Here is a 15,250-nt window from a genome sequence, read left to right as displayed (position 1 = left end):
GTGTGTGTGTGTGTGTGTATTTGGGTCCACATGTCATTGGGTAAACATTGTCCCCTTCTTTTGTGATAAGGTCTCTCTTACTGAATGAACCTGAAGCACACCATTTCAGTCATACTGGCTGTCCAGTGGTTATGAAGGATCCTATGTCTCCACCTCTCTACCCAACATACACATGTGCATGCACATACTACCCAGTCCTGGGAATACAGGCATGTCTCACCAACACCCGTATTTCACATGGCAGCTGAGGACCTGTACTTGGGTCCTCTTACTTGAGCAGCATAAGCACTTTACCCACTGAGCCATCTCCTCAGCTCTAACCGTATTATTAATCATAAAGCTGATTTTACCCGATTGCCATTGGTGAAGATAGTAACAGGAACACTAAATTGAATGATGATCAGTTTACTGGTGGAGTCACTGATGGTCTTCCTAAAGAGTCACTGAAGGCTTATATGTGCCTAGAGCTGTGCTGGGTTCTGAAGGTAAAACAATGAGCAAGAAAGTTATGCATCCTAATTCTTACCAGTGCAGATGTGAGAAATCTGTGTGATATACATGGTGGGCATTAGAGTGAACCAAGTGGGACAGGAGCTCAGCTAAGCAGCTTCCTCTCACTCACGCCGGTCCTGCTGGGGCTGAGAATACTTAGTGTATGGACTAATGTCTATCCCTAGCCAGGAGTCCCTAGCCATTGCCTAGACAGACGGGAATGGTAAATCATCTAGGTAGGCTTAGATGGGTGGCTTGGCTGGGGAGGAGAAGCCCAACACAGTGTCAGAGCACCTGGAAAGCAAGCGTTGCTCTGCAAAGCTTGGTGTGCTTTGGGGGAGAGCATCAAAGCGTTGAGAAGTGAATGTGGCTAGAGCAGAAGACGTGGTGGTCAAGGTTAGGATGGGCCAGCAAGGGGCCACAATGACCTACAGAAAGGCTGTAATGGTAATTTTAAAAGGTATGTAGTTTTTCTCGACCCCCTGCTAGGTCCCAGATGAATAAGACTGAGGCTGACTTATTTCATCAAGCTTTACTGCACAGTACCTGGGCAGTCATTGATCTATTTTAATCCTCTAAAATGATCTGACTACCTCCCAGGCAAAGTCCCCGAGATCCTTACATTTTAGTATTGGTCTGGCTCTCTGGGCTTCAGCGGAATTTTCTTGCCCTCCTGGTAGCGGACTCCCCCTTACTCTTTTCTCTCTCCCTCTCCCCTGGTTAGCAGAAGTCCCACCCAATTCTCTCTTCTGCCCAGTCATTGGCTGATCAGCTTTTATTGAAAAGGCAGAGAATAAATGGTACACATTGTTTACATAAACTTGAAACAGGAGATATTTGGAGTAAGCATTCCAATGCCATGTCTGGATTTCAATAAGACATGAGAGGAACTAGCAGAGAGACTAGCATTTTGAATAACACAAGGATAATCTTTACACAGTGCACCAACAGGAGGCGGTCGTGATCGGGTTGTTCTCTGGGAAGTTCAGGCTCTGTGGGGAACAGACAAGGGAGATGTTCTGGGTTTTCTTTCCTTTGTAGATGGGAAGTCAGGCCCACATATCCTTGAACTTCCATGTCTCGGATACCCAGCAGGGCCATCAATGGCACAGGTAAAAGAACTTTCCCTCCTACGTTTGCAGGTGCTACATCACTCTCACACAGTCTCTACACTTGACCATGAGTGGGGCTCCAGCAGGACCTACAGGCACAGGCAAGACAGAGACCACTAAGGACCTGGGCAGAGCACTGGGCATCATGGTCTATGTGTTTAACTGTTCTGAGCAGATGGACTACAAGGTATGAGCTTTCTCATCTTGGGGAGATATTGGGACTTGGGTGGCAGATCAGATCGGGTGCATGGTTTATCCATACTTGGTTGGCGCTACTTTCCCAGGAGATGCAGAGTCCAGACAGATTCCTCCTTACTCTTTCATAGTAGACTTAAGGTTGCTTTAACCCTTATTGGCCTCCTGTCAACCTCTTATGTAACCAAGAGGCACAGCTCTCAATACATTCTGACTCTCCTAATGAACTTGGTGAACAAATGGATCATTTGACAAGGTGGCTTTTCTCTTGTTGCCTGTAAAATGATGATACCAAGCAATGCCCCAAAGTCCTAAATGTACTGTCAGGTGGAAGGGCAGAAAGGCTTATGAGTAGCTGTGATGAAAACCCCTGTCTCCAGGTGATGGTTTTATTTGAGCTCCTCTGGAAAGAGGGGTGTTCTCCTAGGATATCATGCAAAGGCAGATGAGAATCCTGTAAACAGAAGACATCATCTGCAAGAGAGGCCTGCCAAAGGCAGTATAAAGACTATGTACTTCATTTCCTTCAAACAACTAATGTGTTCTAGTTTGTGTCCTGGAGAAAAGCCAGAGAAACAAAAGGCCCATGAGGTCACTTTCAAATATAGACATTCTACTCGCAAATGAATTAAAAACTCATTTTAAAGATACACAATAACAGCTTGCCCCACTGCCTTTAGACAGGGGTTTTTCTCATACTATATGTTTTTAATAAGGTACCTTATGTTTCCCTTGTAAAGAGAATAAACAGATAACGTGAATGTTTCAGAGTAGAAAAAAAAAAGTTATGCGAGATAGATCACATAAAATTTCATGTTTGAAAATACATTTAATATAGAAATAATTTTAGAGACTGCAGCTACTGAACCATGATTCTTTAGGCAACACTCATTTTCTGGAACTGGCATGGTTAACTTTAGTATATAAAGTTACAAGAGTCCTAGAAAGCCATGTTTTCTCATAGCAAACAAACAGAAGGGGCATCCAGACCTGCATCCAATCCTTCCCTGAGCCACTGCCTCTAAATTTGAGCACAGCTGTTTTTATTGATGAATACATTAAGATAATGTTTCTTTTCAAGACTGGAAGAAGTTTTTCTTTTCCTTTTTAAAGAAATAAGCTCAGCCTTAAGGATTATTTTGAGCTTCTAGATTCTTCTATAGTTAATTATTGGCAGGATTGCTGATATAAGTAAATCTCCCAAGGGAAGCATTATGGAAGACACACTCATTGGAACCTAGAAGGCGTGGCTTTTCATGCTGGAAAATCAGCAGATTTCTTCAAAGTCAAATCAAGCACAGCAAACAGAAAGAGAGGAGTTGACTCCAGGGCCAGAGATCATAAAGGCCATTTATCACAATTATTTCAAATTCAATTGTCCCCAAACCTACTGATTGCTCTAAAAGTACAGTATAAAAGAAAGTTTGCCCTTGGCTCCTCTGGGCTTTCCCTTAACTTTCAATCTTTGAGTCCAGGCCAGACACGAACTAGGGCGGTATCAAGAGGATAATGGTAGCCCAAAATGAAGGTGTTCATTTCCTATGTACCAAACATCATGGTAATCAGATAGCTTCACTAAATTGCTTCTGCAAGCCTTTCTCCTTTACTGTCCAGCTGTTTGGAAACTAAATTTAATCATAGAATGTTCCAGAAACAAAGTAAGTTGGTTTATTGGTTACTGTCATTGCTGAGAATATGTGGGACATTTGGGAAGAGAACAAAACAAATGAGGTTTCATCTTGCAGAACTGAAGCTGGAGATGCTCCAAAAGTAGCCACAAGGGAGTTTCCACCAGGGAGTGTCCTTGGGAACCCGAAGATAGGGCTGGTGAAGATTCCGAAGACAGACATAAGACTAGGGTGTCACTTAGTGGGAGAATACTTACCTAGCATGCAGAAATCCATAAGCCTCTGGGTTTAAGCTCCAGCAGAATAGGTCAGGTGATCAGGAAAAGGAAGGGCGGAAAGACTAGATACCAGGGGGATCCATGCAAAACACTTAGTAGAGGAATGTCTAGGGTACTGGGACTTATCTCTGAAGATGAACGGTGACAGGTTGAGATATTCTGTCTAGGAATCTCCTCAGCCACAAGTCAGTAGATGTGGCTCTTATGATGTTTTAGAAATTTTCCTCATGACTGGAGCCAGTTTCTTCAGGTTTGAGGAACAACCTAAATGTGTTTACCAGTGTCTAAGAATACTAAGGCCCCTGTTTAAACTCAAGCCTGCTGGAAAAACCCACAGTCAGCTGAGTCAAGAGTGGGCAAGGAACTATGGTTTTCAGTGAGGATACAGAAGGAACATGGCAGGACCCTGGGGGGACCCTTTGGATAATATAGATTAATAGATAGGTAGAACATGCTGATCAATAATTGAAAGATGATAGATATATGTATAAGTTGAATATAGCCCAATCTATCTAGAGAAACAAGACATTTATGGACTAATTGATAATAAGTCTAATTTTTTGCTGAAATGTCACAATCCTGGGCATGGATGAGTAACCTATAAACTCTAGGCCTCGGAATATTCCAGAACAGGAGGACAGACACAGTGGTTGCTGGTGAGGAAACACATTGAGGAGCTCATGAGACCCAAGGCTGTTTGAGTTCTGGGATGTAATACTTTAATACAGCATGGTCTAAAGCCTGGCTTTAAAGCCAGAATCTATTTCTAAGCAGCCAACATTCTTACCCCAGCCTTCATCAGCTTCACTCCTGACCTTCTCTCCTAGAGCCTGGCTGGGGTGAAGAGAGAAAGGAATGAGAGGTGGGTATAGCTGTCATGCATTTGGATGTCTGTTATGACTCTAACAATAATAGATTCTGCTTATGTTTCTCCAGAGTAGAGACTAGAACTAAGAATAGTGTGGTAGCCAAGAAGTCTTACAGATCACTGGGAGATGTACAGAGGGTCATGGGAATAGAGTATGGATGTCAAGGACCATAGGCCCTTCAAGCAGTGGGCTGCTGAAAGATCTGTGAGCTTTAAAATAGCAGGAAAGCAGAATCACACCAGGAAGCCATTGTGCGTATCCACATGAGCAGAAGCAGCTGGAGAGGAAATTGGAGAGATTGTAGGCAAACCCATAGGTCATTTTCTCAATTAGTGACTGATGTGGAAGGGCCCAGCTCATGGTGGGTGGTGCCTCAGCTGGTGACTCTGGGTTCTATAAGAGCAGGCTGAGCAAGCCAGTAAGCAGCATTTCTCATGGCCTCTGCATCAGCTCCCGCCTCCAGGATGCTGCCCTGTTTAAGTTCCTGTCCTGACTTCTTTCAATGATGAACAAGACTGTGGAAGTGTATGCCAAATAACCCCTTTCCTCTCCAGCTTGCTTTTTGGCCAAAGTGTTTCATCACAGCTACAATAATCCTAACTCAGATAACAGGTTAATGTAGCATAAACAGGGCCAATACATTGCTCTAAACTGAAGTAAGACTATGTTGGAATTCACTGTTTGGAAGAACAATTGAACATACAGTTCTATAGGTTCAGGGAAGTGTGTAATTCATCTACCCAACGTCACAGTACCATGTGCAGTAAATAGTTTTTCTACCTCTGCTCTACCTGGGTCTCATTCTCTCCCCCACCCCCTACCCCTTCCCTCAAAACATCTGGCAACTGCTGATCTTTTGGGTTCTCTTATGTTCGCCTTTTCTATCTGAGTTTGAGAGTTCTGGGGTTTAATAAGAGGTGTGGTGTGTTTTCCCTAGCTCTTTAAACTCTGTCCTACATCTAACCTTGCCTAGGTAACTGTCTGACTGATTCTGAAAAAAATGTTGCCTTAATCATCGTCTCTCATGCAAACCTCTAAAGACTCCTTGTAATAAATTCAAGGCTTTCCATTACTAAGACTTTCCTTAGTAATCAATTTTCCATCCCAAATGGCATCTTTACTTTTCTCCGGGCACATCATTATTTTGCTCGTTTTTCTTCCATAATCTTTTATCCTCCTGGACAGCCTTCCCCTCTCCTCAGCACACAGACACGAGTGTGCACTGCAGAGTGGACTCCGAAGCACCTTCTTCTGGGAACTCGTTATTCAGACTTCTGTCTGTCTGTCGTCTGTCTGCCTCTTTTTGCTTTCTCACTACTCCAATTTTGTTGGAGTATATTCTGAGAAGATCACAGGTGATAAGGGGAAGAAGGAATTGCAGCCATGTAACAAATTAATCTTGTTTCAGAAATTTAAAGTGTGTACATGCATATGTGTTTGGGTATATATGTTTGTGTATGCATGTTTGTGTAGAAAAGAAAGAAGGAGAGAGGGAGATATATATATCTATAATATATATATATATATATATATATATATATATATATATATATTAGATTAGACAAATGCATGCTCTCCTACTGACCTACCCTCACAGCCCATTAGTATATATTTAAAACTTGGCAAAGGTGGATTATGGAGTGTAGTGTCTCCCCAACTTTCTTGACAACAAAAATCCTTCTCTCAAGGAACAGCTGGCATTCCACAAAGCACATCTTGGAATGTGCTGCTGTTCTGCCATCTCATCTTCACTGATCACACTGGAGTACTCTGGCCCATTCCCCTCTGGGCTCTGTGACTCTGTGACAGTGCATTCTGCAGTCTTCAAGGGAACCAATACTTCTGTAGCGATTCTATTTGACTTGTATACCTTATTGCCAACACCTTCCCTCAAGTCCTTGCAGGGATCATATCCAGCAGCAGGTCCTATATACGCTAGTCATTTCAAAAGTGACCTCTTGATAGATGTCAGGACTCCCCTGACTGCATATCCCTGGCATTTTAGAGGCATCCTATAGCCAATGGCCTCCTGTACCTGCTCCCTTACCACTGGCACATTGCTCACTAGCTCCTCCTTAATGCCAGAGTTTCTTTTCATTTTAGGATAGAAATACAATCTCCCCTTTGAAATTCATTTCCTGCTCTCATTTCACAAGATTTGCCCGTCGTTGCCTCTAACTATTGTCAGTTGCTGACATTCCCAGCTCCACGTCAGCTGGGAAACCTGAGTGCTGCTGGGCCTGGGTTGAAGATACAGGCATTGGATTCCCATTAGGGTATGCCAAAGCCCGAACAGGTTATTTGTCTAAGTGGTGTAAGAAAAGCTATCTTTTATTCATTTCCTGGGATTTTGAACGCTCCAGAATGCTCTGGAAGAAGCCCTGATGACATCTTAAAGGGATTTCTCACTGCAGCATCATGGAAAGTTTGTTTGATACCATGACTTGTATTGTTACCCGTCACCTTCAAAAACACAATTGTTCTTGAAATTACATTGCTTGTTTCAGGGGACTGATGTGTCTCTAATTAAAGAGGCTGGAAAGTGACTATGGACAAGATTCTAAGATGTTGTCATCATTTAATCTTTTATCTGTTTCCTTGCAGTCCTGTGGCAACATCTACAAAGGCCTGGCTCAGACTGGTGCCTGGGGCTGTTTTGATGAGTTTAACCGAATCTCTGTGGAGGTCTTGTCGGTGGTGGCTGTCCAGGTATGGACTAGGAGGGGATGGGAGCCTTGCGGTCTTCATGGCTGGCCCTGTGGAAGTCGATAGCCTGTTGTTTTCCTTCTTCCTCAGCAACATTTCCTCCTCCTCCTTGCCATTCCATTCCCCTATCTCCATCCTTTCCCGCCAAATTTCCCTCCATGACCCCTCAAAGCATGTCCATTTCTAACTAGGAGAGTCTCCTGCTCTGTGTGTAAAGCAGGAACAGATATTATCTGTCCTACCTTCTTCAAAAAGGGGCACAGAGGATCAGCCAAGGAGGTGGATCCCAGCTGCTTGAAAACATGCACACTGCTGTAAAACCAGGGCTCCAGTTTCAACTCTTATATCTGTTATAGAAGCCTGTAAGCAAGTTGCCTCTCAGCCCAAACCACTCATTTATGTATAAGACTACAGTGTTACTTAAGTAAATGGCAGTACCCAATTCTAAACAAAATGAATACTTGAGACAGGTGTGAGCATTTCAGTGTTCTAGAAGGGATATGAATATCCACACTATAGAGTAAGATTCTGAAATATGCCATCTTAAAGCCATTCCCTAAAGGCTGACTGGAGAGGATGTGAATTAGGGTTAGGGGCCCATGGACAAAGAAAGGAAAACAGGAGAAAAGGCAGAGGGTGAATTCCTTTGCTAAGTCTCTTATGCCAGACACGGGTTTGTGTCCACATAAAAAACAGTCAAATATAGTTGAAATTTCCTCCCTTTTGGCTTATTTCTAGGGCATTACATGGCTAGCACTATTTCAAGAAAGAAAGAAAGAAAGAGGAGGGTGAAGAAGGGAGGGGAGAGGAGGAGAGGAACAGGAGAAAATAAGGAAGTAGAAGGTAAAGAAATAAAGAAGTGGGAGAGAGAATGAAAGGGAGGGGAGTGAAGGGGAGGGGGGAGTCTACAGCTATTACAGCTATGAGAAAGTTTATGATCTGGTTCCTGTATATCTGTGTAATTATAAATATGAACAATACTCACCTGGGCTGAGCTTCTCTTTTTTCTTTTTTTGGCAAGGATATGAAATAGAGGAAGGATTGGCATAAAAAGGGTGGGAATAGAACATCAGGCAGAGCAACCACATGGGAGAGACTGGCCAAAGCAGCTTTATCCCCTTCAGCAGAGTATATACCTACTTCTGTCTACATAACCTCCAGCTGTCACCCTTCTCATCCAACATGCTGTCCCTGTCACTGGAGGCTAAATGTGGAGTTTTGAGCAGAGAACTGAAGCAAGTGCAGAACTGGGGAGTGTTCAACCCTGTGCCAGCAGCTATTTAACAACACCATACCCCTGGGCTTCAGCTGCCACTTGCCCGTTGTGTAGTAGTCAGTCCTTTGGGCTCTCTTATCTGCCAGAGGCTACTCCAGAAACACTGACACCTGCCCCAGCTGTCCCTTAGTGGAGCTTCCCCATAGCAAGGTGCACTTTCCCTTGAGATTTGCTCTTCTCAGTGGGAGTCAGTGAAGGTCTGGGTGCAAGGCCCAAGGGTGATCTGAAAGCTCTTTTGCATCAGCATCTTGCATCAGCATCATTCTGCCTTGGCTTGGTAAGTTGGTATACTAATTTCTGCATGACTTGACAGAGCCTAGGAAGGAAGTATTTCTACCAAAAACCTGGAGCTGAGGATGTGGGTGAATGGGAGAGTGTGTGCCTAACAGACACAAAATCCCAGGTGTGACCCCCTGTAACTGTTCCTTCCAAAACCTACAGCCCATGGCACCAATTCATTCTATACCTGAAGGCCTTGTTTCTTTGGGCAGCCAATGGGGTAAATACTTATCAACACACCTCTGCCTTGTATAGATGGAAACTTGCTATTACCTAAACAGAAACCAAATACTCATGTTTTTGAAAGATACTATATTAGTCTTTTTCTGTGATTATAATGAAATACGTGAAATTGGGCAGCATATAAAGAAAATGGGTTCATTTGGCTCACATTCCTGGACTTTCAAGAACACATATCTGGTAATGACTTTTTGCTGTCAAAACCCCAAGATTCAATTATAAGCCCTGACTCAAATAACCTTGTCTAACTATAACCACCTCCTAACAGTTGGATCTCTAGGTAGCAGAGCTGGATCAAATTCCTTCTCAGTGTCTCATAACGAAGATTTAATTCCAATACATTAAGCCCTGAAGACAAAGTGAAACCATATCCATACTGTACCATATCATACCAGAAATTGAAAGTCTTTTAGCTGTTTCTACCAATGGGTGGTCATTTTGCAACTTGGAGTCAGGAACAGTGCCATAGAATGTCTCTGTGTACTGTGGGGACTAACCCCTTCCTGGGTAGCTTATGAGTGGCTCTGAAAACCTGCAGAGAAACTATCTTTTCTCTTCCTTGTTTCACTATCTTTTCCTTGTAGCAGTCACTGGACATGGCTCTACTTCCTTCTATTGTCCCATATACCTGGGGTTTCTCTTCCCACTTCTCCCACTGCAGACATCTGTCTTCCTGTCCCCTTTGCCCACCATCCTACTATTTCCATTCACCTTTATGTCTTCCTCTCCTCTCTGCATTCATGATTTCTGTGCTCTCTCCTCTGCCTGCTTGCCACGGTGTTTAGAGGACACCTCTTGCTCTTACCAGCCAGGCATTGCTGTTCCTGATTCCACTAAGGCCAGAACACTCATGATGCCTAATTCCATTGGTGGGTGTCTCAAGGTGATGCTCAGTGCTAGTGGCTTGCCACAGGCTGTCTCTGTGTGTGTCCAAAGGCATTCTTCTCAGCATGCCCCACCGAGAGCTCACTGAGCCAATCACAGTTCTTTTGGTGTAATAAGTTTTCAGTGATTTGATGTCTAAAATATTTAAATGAAAGATCTATAGATCATAGATGCTCGAGTGTGAGCATGATGGTCCCGGTAGGAGTCATGATAGCTATGGTGATGATGGTATAACTGGTGATAATGGCAATGGTACGGATGGTGATGGTGGTTGTGTTTGTGGTAGGAGTGATGAAGGTAATGGTGAATTTGGTGATGATTTTGGAAATTTTGTTAGTGGTGATGCTGATGGTAAAGAAAGTGGTGTTGATGATGGTAATGTTGATAAAGGCTGGTGATGATGATGAGGGTAGTATAGTGATAATGATTCCTATGGTTCTGGTGATGAAGATGATGATTATGAAGGCGTGTGATTACTATGTTGTTGATGGTGAGGATGGTGGTGATGGTGATGAGGGAGTGGTGGTGGTAAGGATGATTGCTGTCCTCATTTTAACACAGGAGGGTATGCGTTGGAAATAGTTATCTGTGACCCATGGGACAGGAGTGAATGTCCACACCTGCCTTAAACAGGCCTATACCACCTATGCCTCACTTATCCTTAGCTGGACTATCCCCAGATGATCCTACCAACCCTAACCGTTCACTAGCTGTAGAAAGAGTGCCCAGTAACTGTGGTCCACTTCTCAAGAGCCAGAAAACAGAATGACCTCATATTGCAAGGTTAGTGTGGGGCATCTCCTCTTTTGTTCCTAAAATTAAGTAAAATATGTTCAGCCTGGAACTCTCTGATGCTGCCATATTCTGGCCTAGGGACACACCCTTAAAAGACAGCCGGGAGGAAGTGGTCTCACGACAGCTAAGGCAGAATTGGAGCTGGTAACATTTAAAATCTTATAAGCATCCAAGGAGAAAATTGTGCTTAATTATTCACACAGTCATTCTGGCTGGCATATTGGTTTGGAAACTGCGCCAGCTGCTGACAGTTCTCTCCTGTCCCCACCGCTCCTCACCCCTCTCTGCTCCTCATCCCAGTTACTTCTGAAGAAGTGATTATGCTCCAATGTTTACATTGCTGGGTATTTTCATGTCTCTGTCAGGTTGGTCAAGCAGAATTGCATATCCATTTGGGAAAATCCTCATTGTGGCAATTTCGAGAGAGATTACTTGCTATTTTTTTAAAGCATTATACTGCTTAATTCTTTTAAGAATCTCCTCATTGCTGGCTCAGTCAGTTCTCTAGACCTTGGATTATCTGAGCCTTGGGAAACATCCCACCAAGGTCCAACTTATTACCTTGAACCTGTAGCCCCTGAACTTCCCCCATATTCTCTGGTGTCCCTACTACTTGTGGGTATAGGCACTGACAGGATTCTGTGCTGCTACATGGAGCATCCTAGTAGCTGAGAGATCCAAACCAGGCCTGGCAGCAAATCCCAGGTAAGACTGAGTTCAAGGCTAGCTGGTGAGGCTCTGTCCTCCCCCAAATACATAAAAACCAGAAGATCTATTAGCAAGGGATTTACAGCATGGTTCCAAGGACTCCAGGCATAGAAGAAATGCTCCAGCCACAGAGCCAAGAGAATGTCCCAAGTTGCACCCTCTGACAAAATGTACAAAATAGTGACTGTGTTGCTCTTCCTGAAGGCATTCTTCAGCACTACTCCATTCCACCATCACTGTGGGATCCAGCCAGACTTTTAATAATGCATGGAATTTGGACAAAGGCTTCATAAAAGAGTAGCCAGAGAATGAGCTACATCCCTACAATGGAAGGAGTGTGGTAAAGGAGTAGGGAGAAAAGCTGAGAATATTCACACAGCTTGGGTTAGCCTGTGACCTCCCTAAATTCTATCACACGCTCAAAGATAAGACAATTTGCATATGTCATACACTATGGCAGATTCAAGGCGTGAGCCGGAGGACCCAGGACAGACTTCTGAGAATGCCAACTTCCAGGATCAGTCTGTTGCCAAAGTCTGTCCTGAGCAGTGGGGAATATCCGCCCACTAAATGCCTGCAGCACCCTTCCGTCCATGCTGTGAGAATGTCTCCAGATTCACCCATGGAAATGGGTGAGAATGGTCCCCAGTAGAGAACCATATCTCCCTTACAGATTTACATTTCTGGGTTTCTAATGGGTGATAGGAATATCTTTTCCTGGTCATAGGAAATGTTCATAATGTGTCACAGAGATTATTTTCAGAGTAAAACAAATGACATGTACATAATCGATACAAATAAACTCGCACAAAGAGTCTGTCACCTAAGTGACACCACAGGATCCTAGTAGGCACTCTCTGTGGTAGTCATAACAACCAGACTGTCTATTGGGTTCTCAGAATATGTAGGGGCCTATCATCAGTTAACTGATGTCAGCCTGAGTCTGATGAGGTCATGCTTGACTTCTGTCATGCCCCTTCTGGGTGAAGTGGCTAAACATACATCCTGTTTTCAGCTTGTTTGGTGTTAAGACTTGGCCTATCTGTCTCACTTGGCAACTGTTCGTTATTAACCACCTTTTTTTTTTTTCCTGTTAACTTTTTATTTTGAGCCAATTTTAGATGCTTAAAAATGTTCTAAGAATAATAGCTTCTATTCATCCTCCCCAGTGCTAACTTAAAAAGCAGAATGGTTTTATGGGTTTTTAACCACCTTCTGCCTTACTTCCACCCCTACAAAATTAGAGTCTAAAACCACCCATCTCAATCTCCAGAGATATGACTGCGACGCTTTCTATACATGGTTCAGAATAGTGCTGGTTCTGCTCAAGTGCTTCAAAATATCAGATATTATTATTATTATTATTATTATTATTATTATTATTATTATTATTCCCAAGGCTTTAAAATCCCCAGAACTGATGCAAGTTTAGAGATGTGTGTGCAGTGATGACCTGGCAGCCTCCACTGAGCAAGGCCTGCATTAAATCCTCACCTTCACTGTGCATCTGTGTCCCACTCTGGTACCCCCAACCCTCTGGACTTCATCTAGGTCCCTTGGATCCTGATTACTGTCACATTCCTGAGATTTGTCCTAAAAGTCTCAGTTGCCACAGAGGCCGTGAGGAAAGCCCTAGCCCTGGCACAAAGCAGGCTACGAGAAACACCTGTCAACACAGAGGCTCCAGCATCATCACCCTCATCCACCAGCCTGCTCCGTCATTTCCCTCAAGAGCCCCCAACAGCATTTTATACAAAAGCACAGATGCCTCCAATCCAAAGTCCGTCATAAATTCCTGCTTAGTGGGGGCTTTCTGGGCTTCGATGTTTGGGTAGAGATTGCTGAGTCAGAGCCAACAGCAGGAGGGTCCTATGCTCTAGCCTTGGCCTTCACCCAAAGGTAGCACAACAGCTTGTAAACGCTAATTAAACTTGCCCCCCTGTCCCTAGCCAAGAAAGTGCTCTGTATATTTTATAGATTTAATGACTAGGAAGGAAGGAAGGGAGCAGCCTTTACTCGAAGCCACCTAACTTTCAGATATTGAGGGTAGCAAGGAGCTCCCAGGTAGAGCAGGGCTGAGCTACGAGCCCAGAGTGAATCAGCAGCGTTCAGCCTGGGTGTCCAGTGCACAGGGTGCTGCTGGAGGTTGGCTTTGCCTGAGTGACATTGGTATTCTGCTCATGGGAAAGTCTCAGGTTCCCGCTAATTGCTGTGAGCTCAAATACATTCTGTCATTAGAACTTTACTGCAGAAGAAGAGCTGAATCCTAATTGCCAAACTGTCACTGTCATATATCCTGGCAATGATGCCCCCTTCCCTTTCTCTCCCACCTTCATACACACACATACACACACACACACACACACACACAGAGAGAGAGAGAGAGAGAGAGAGAGAGAGAGAGAGAGAGAGAGAGAGAGAGAGAGAGAGAACACACACAGAGAGAGAGAGAGAGAGAGAGAGAGAGAACACACACAGAGAGAGAGAGAGAGAGAGAGAGAGAGAGAGAGAGAACACACACAGAGACACACACACACTCCATAGCCCTCTGCAGAATAGGGCAACCCTTGGCTTTTCTAGCAGCCATCCTTGACAGACATGCTGGAAGTCCATTTAAAACTCTGTCCTTGTCTTAGCTTCAGGATTTGCTTCCCAGACCCACACAAGGCTAGAGATTCCCAGCGATGCTGTGGGACCTGGCTGAGCAAAGTCACCCTGCTGGTCTGTGCTTTTTGTCTTCTTGCTAGAGCTGATCACTTTTGCCCTTATTTCGAAGAAGAGTGGAGAGCATGCTCAGTTGAGTGCCATCGGTTGCTCTTCTCCAGAATGGAGCTCCGACCAGGTCACACTTGTTAGATGGGGAGTAGTGGGGGTAATAATAGGAAGAGGAGGCAGGTGTCTACAGAAGCAGACTGATCTTCAATCAGAAGAACGAAGGGCAGCAGTCTAAGGGTGTGCCGAAGTGGGGGCAGGGCGTGTGGGGGCTGGACGGCTTGGAGGTTTTGTAGAGCAAAGGGGAACTTTGGGGGGTGGAGGATTCCATCCGAAGATCGGTTCCTCTGTGGTCTCAGGAACACCCACATCCTAACCTCCTACAAAGGCTACGAGGCTGTTATCAATGTGTCAACCTTTCTGTCCAGAGTTTCTCCGCTCACCTGAAGATTTGGGGTTACTAGCCGTTTAATGCTTCAGCGAACAGTTCTCTGGCTTCATCAGAGGCAATTAGGAAGTAGAATCACCTATTCACATCTCAGTTTACGTGTGCCATCCTGTCTCATGCCACCCCTCCCCATAGTCCAGACTCTCCAGTCTGTGATCATTCAGACTCCATTCGCTCATCATGTCACCCTAGACATGCAATGTGGGGGAGAGCTGGCTTAAGCTGACATAATCAATGCAGCTGCAGGGGCAAGGTTCACATTCAAACGTTCCACACACGCTGCTGTTTTCCTCCACGTAGATTTCATCACTCTTGGAACAAGCCTTGGGGGCGGGGCAGGTACCTGCATTCTCACCATGGGACCGGGTATGGATTTAAATCCTGCTGCCCCACAGATGGGCTCTACAACGGTGGGCAAACACTTTGCCTCCCTGTGCTTCTGTTTTATGATAATGAGGCAGAAGAGATGAGTTGAAGTGTTCCTCCCAAGTATCTTGATGAGGTTTGAATAGCTTTCTGTGCAGAAAAGGTGCTTAGGGCTAGGAACGAGGCCAGGAGGCACAACACTGGTGTGTGTAAGCCTTTGAGTTTGATCCTTAGCACCCCATCCCTCATGTCCTCCATCCC

At 44.5% G+C, this 15,250-nt stretch overlaps 1 protein-coding gene across 1 annotated transcript in view; it reads left to right on the top strand.

Moving 5' to 3' along the window:
* Dnah9 (dynein axonemal heavy chain 9) overlaps nucleotides 1-15,250 on the top strand; it is a 322,533-nt gene that overhangs the window by 108,131 nt on the left and 199,152 nt on the right. Inside the window, exons 27-28 of the mRNA XM_021213724.1 lie at nucleotides 1,635-1,791; nucleotides 7,179-7,283. Of these exons, the coding sequence (XP_021069383.1) occupies nucleotides 1,635-1,791; nucleotides 7,179-7,283 (262 nt within the window). The remainder of the gene's footprint in view (nucleotides 1-1,634; nucleotides 1,792-7,178; nucleotides 7,284-15,250) is intronic.

Source organism: Mus pahari, chromosome 14, assembly GCF_900095145.1.
Source record: "Mus pahari chromosome 14, PAHARI_EIJ_v1.1, whole genome shotgun sequence".
NCBI classification, from domain to species: domain Eukaryota; kingdom Metazoa; phylum Chordata; class Mammalia; order Rodentia; family Muridae; genus Mus; species Mus pahari.
Note: the sequence above shows the minus strand (reverse complement) of the source record. Positions and strands in the feature narration are given on the sequence as shown.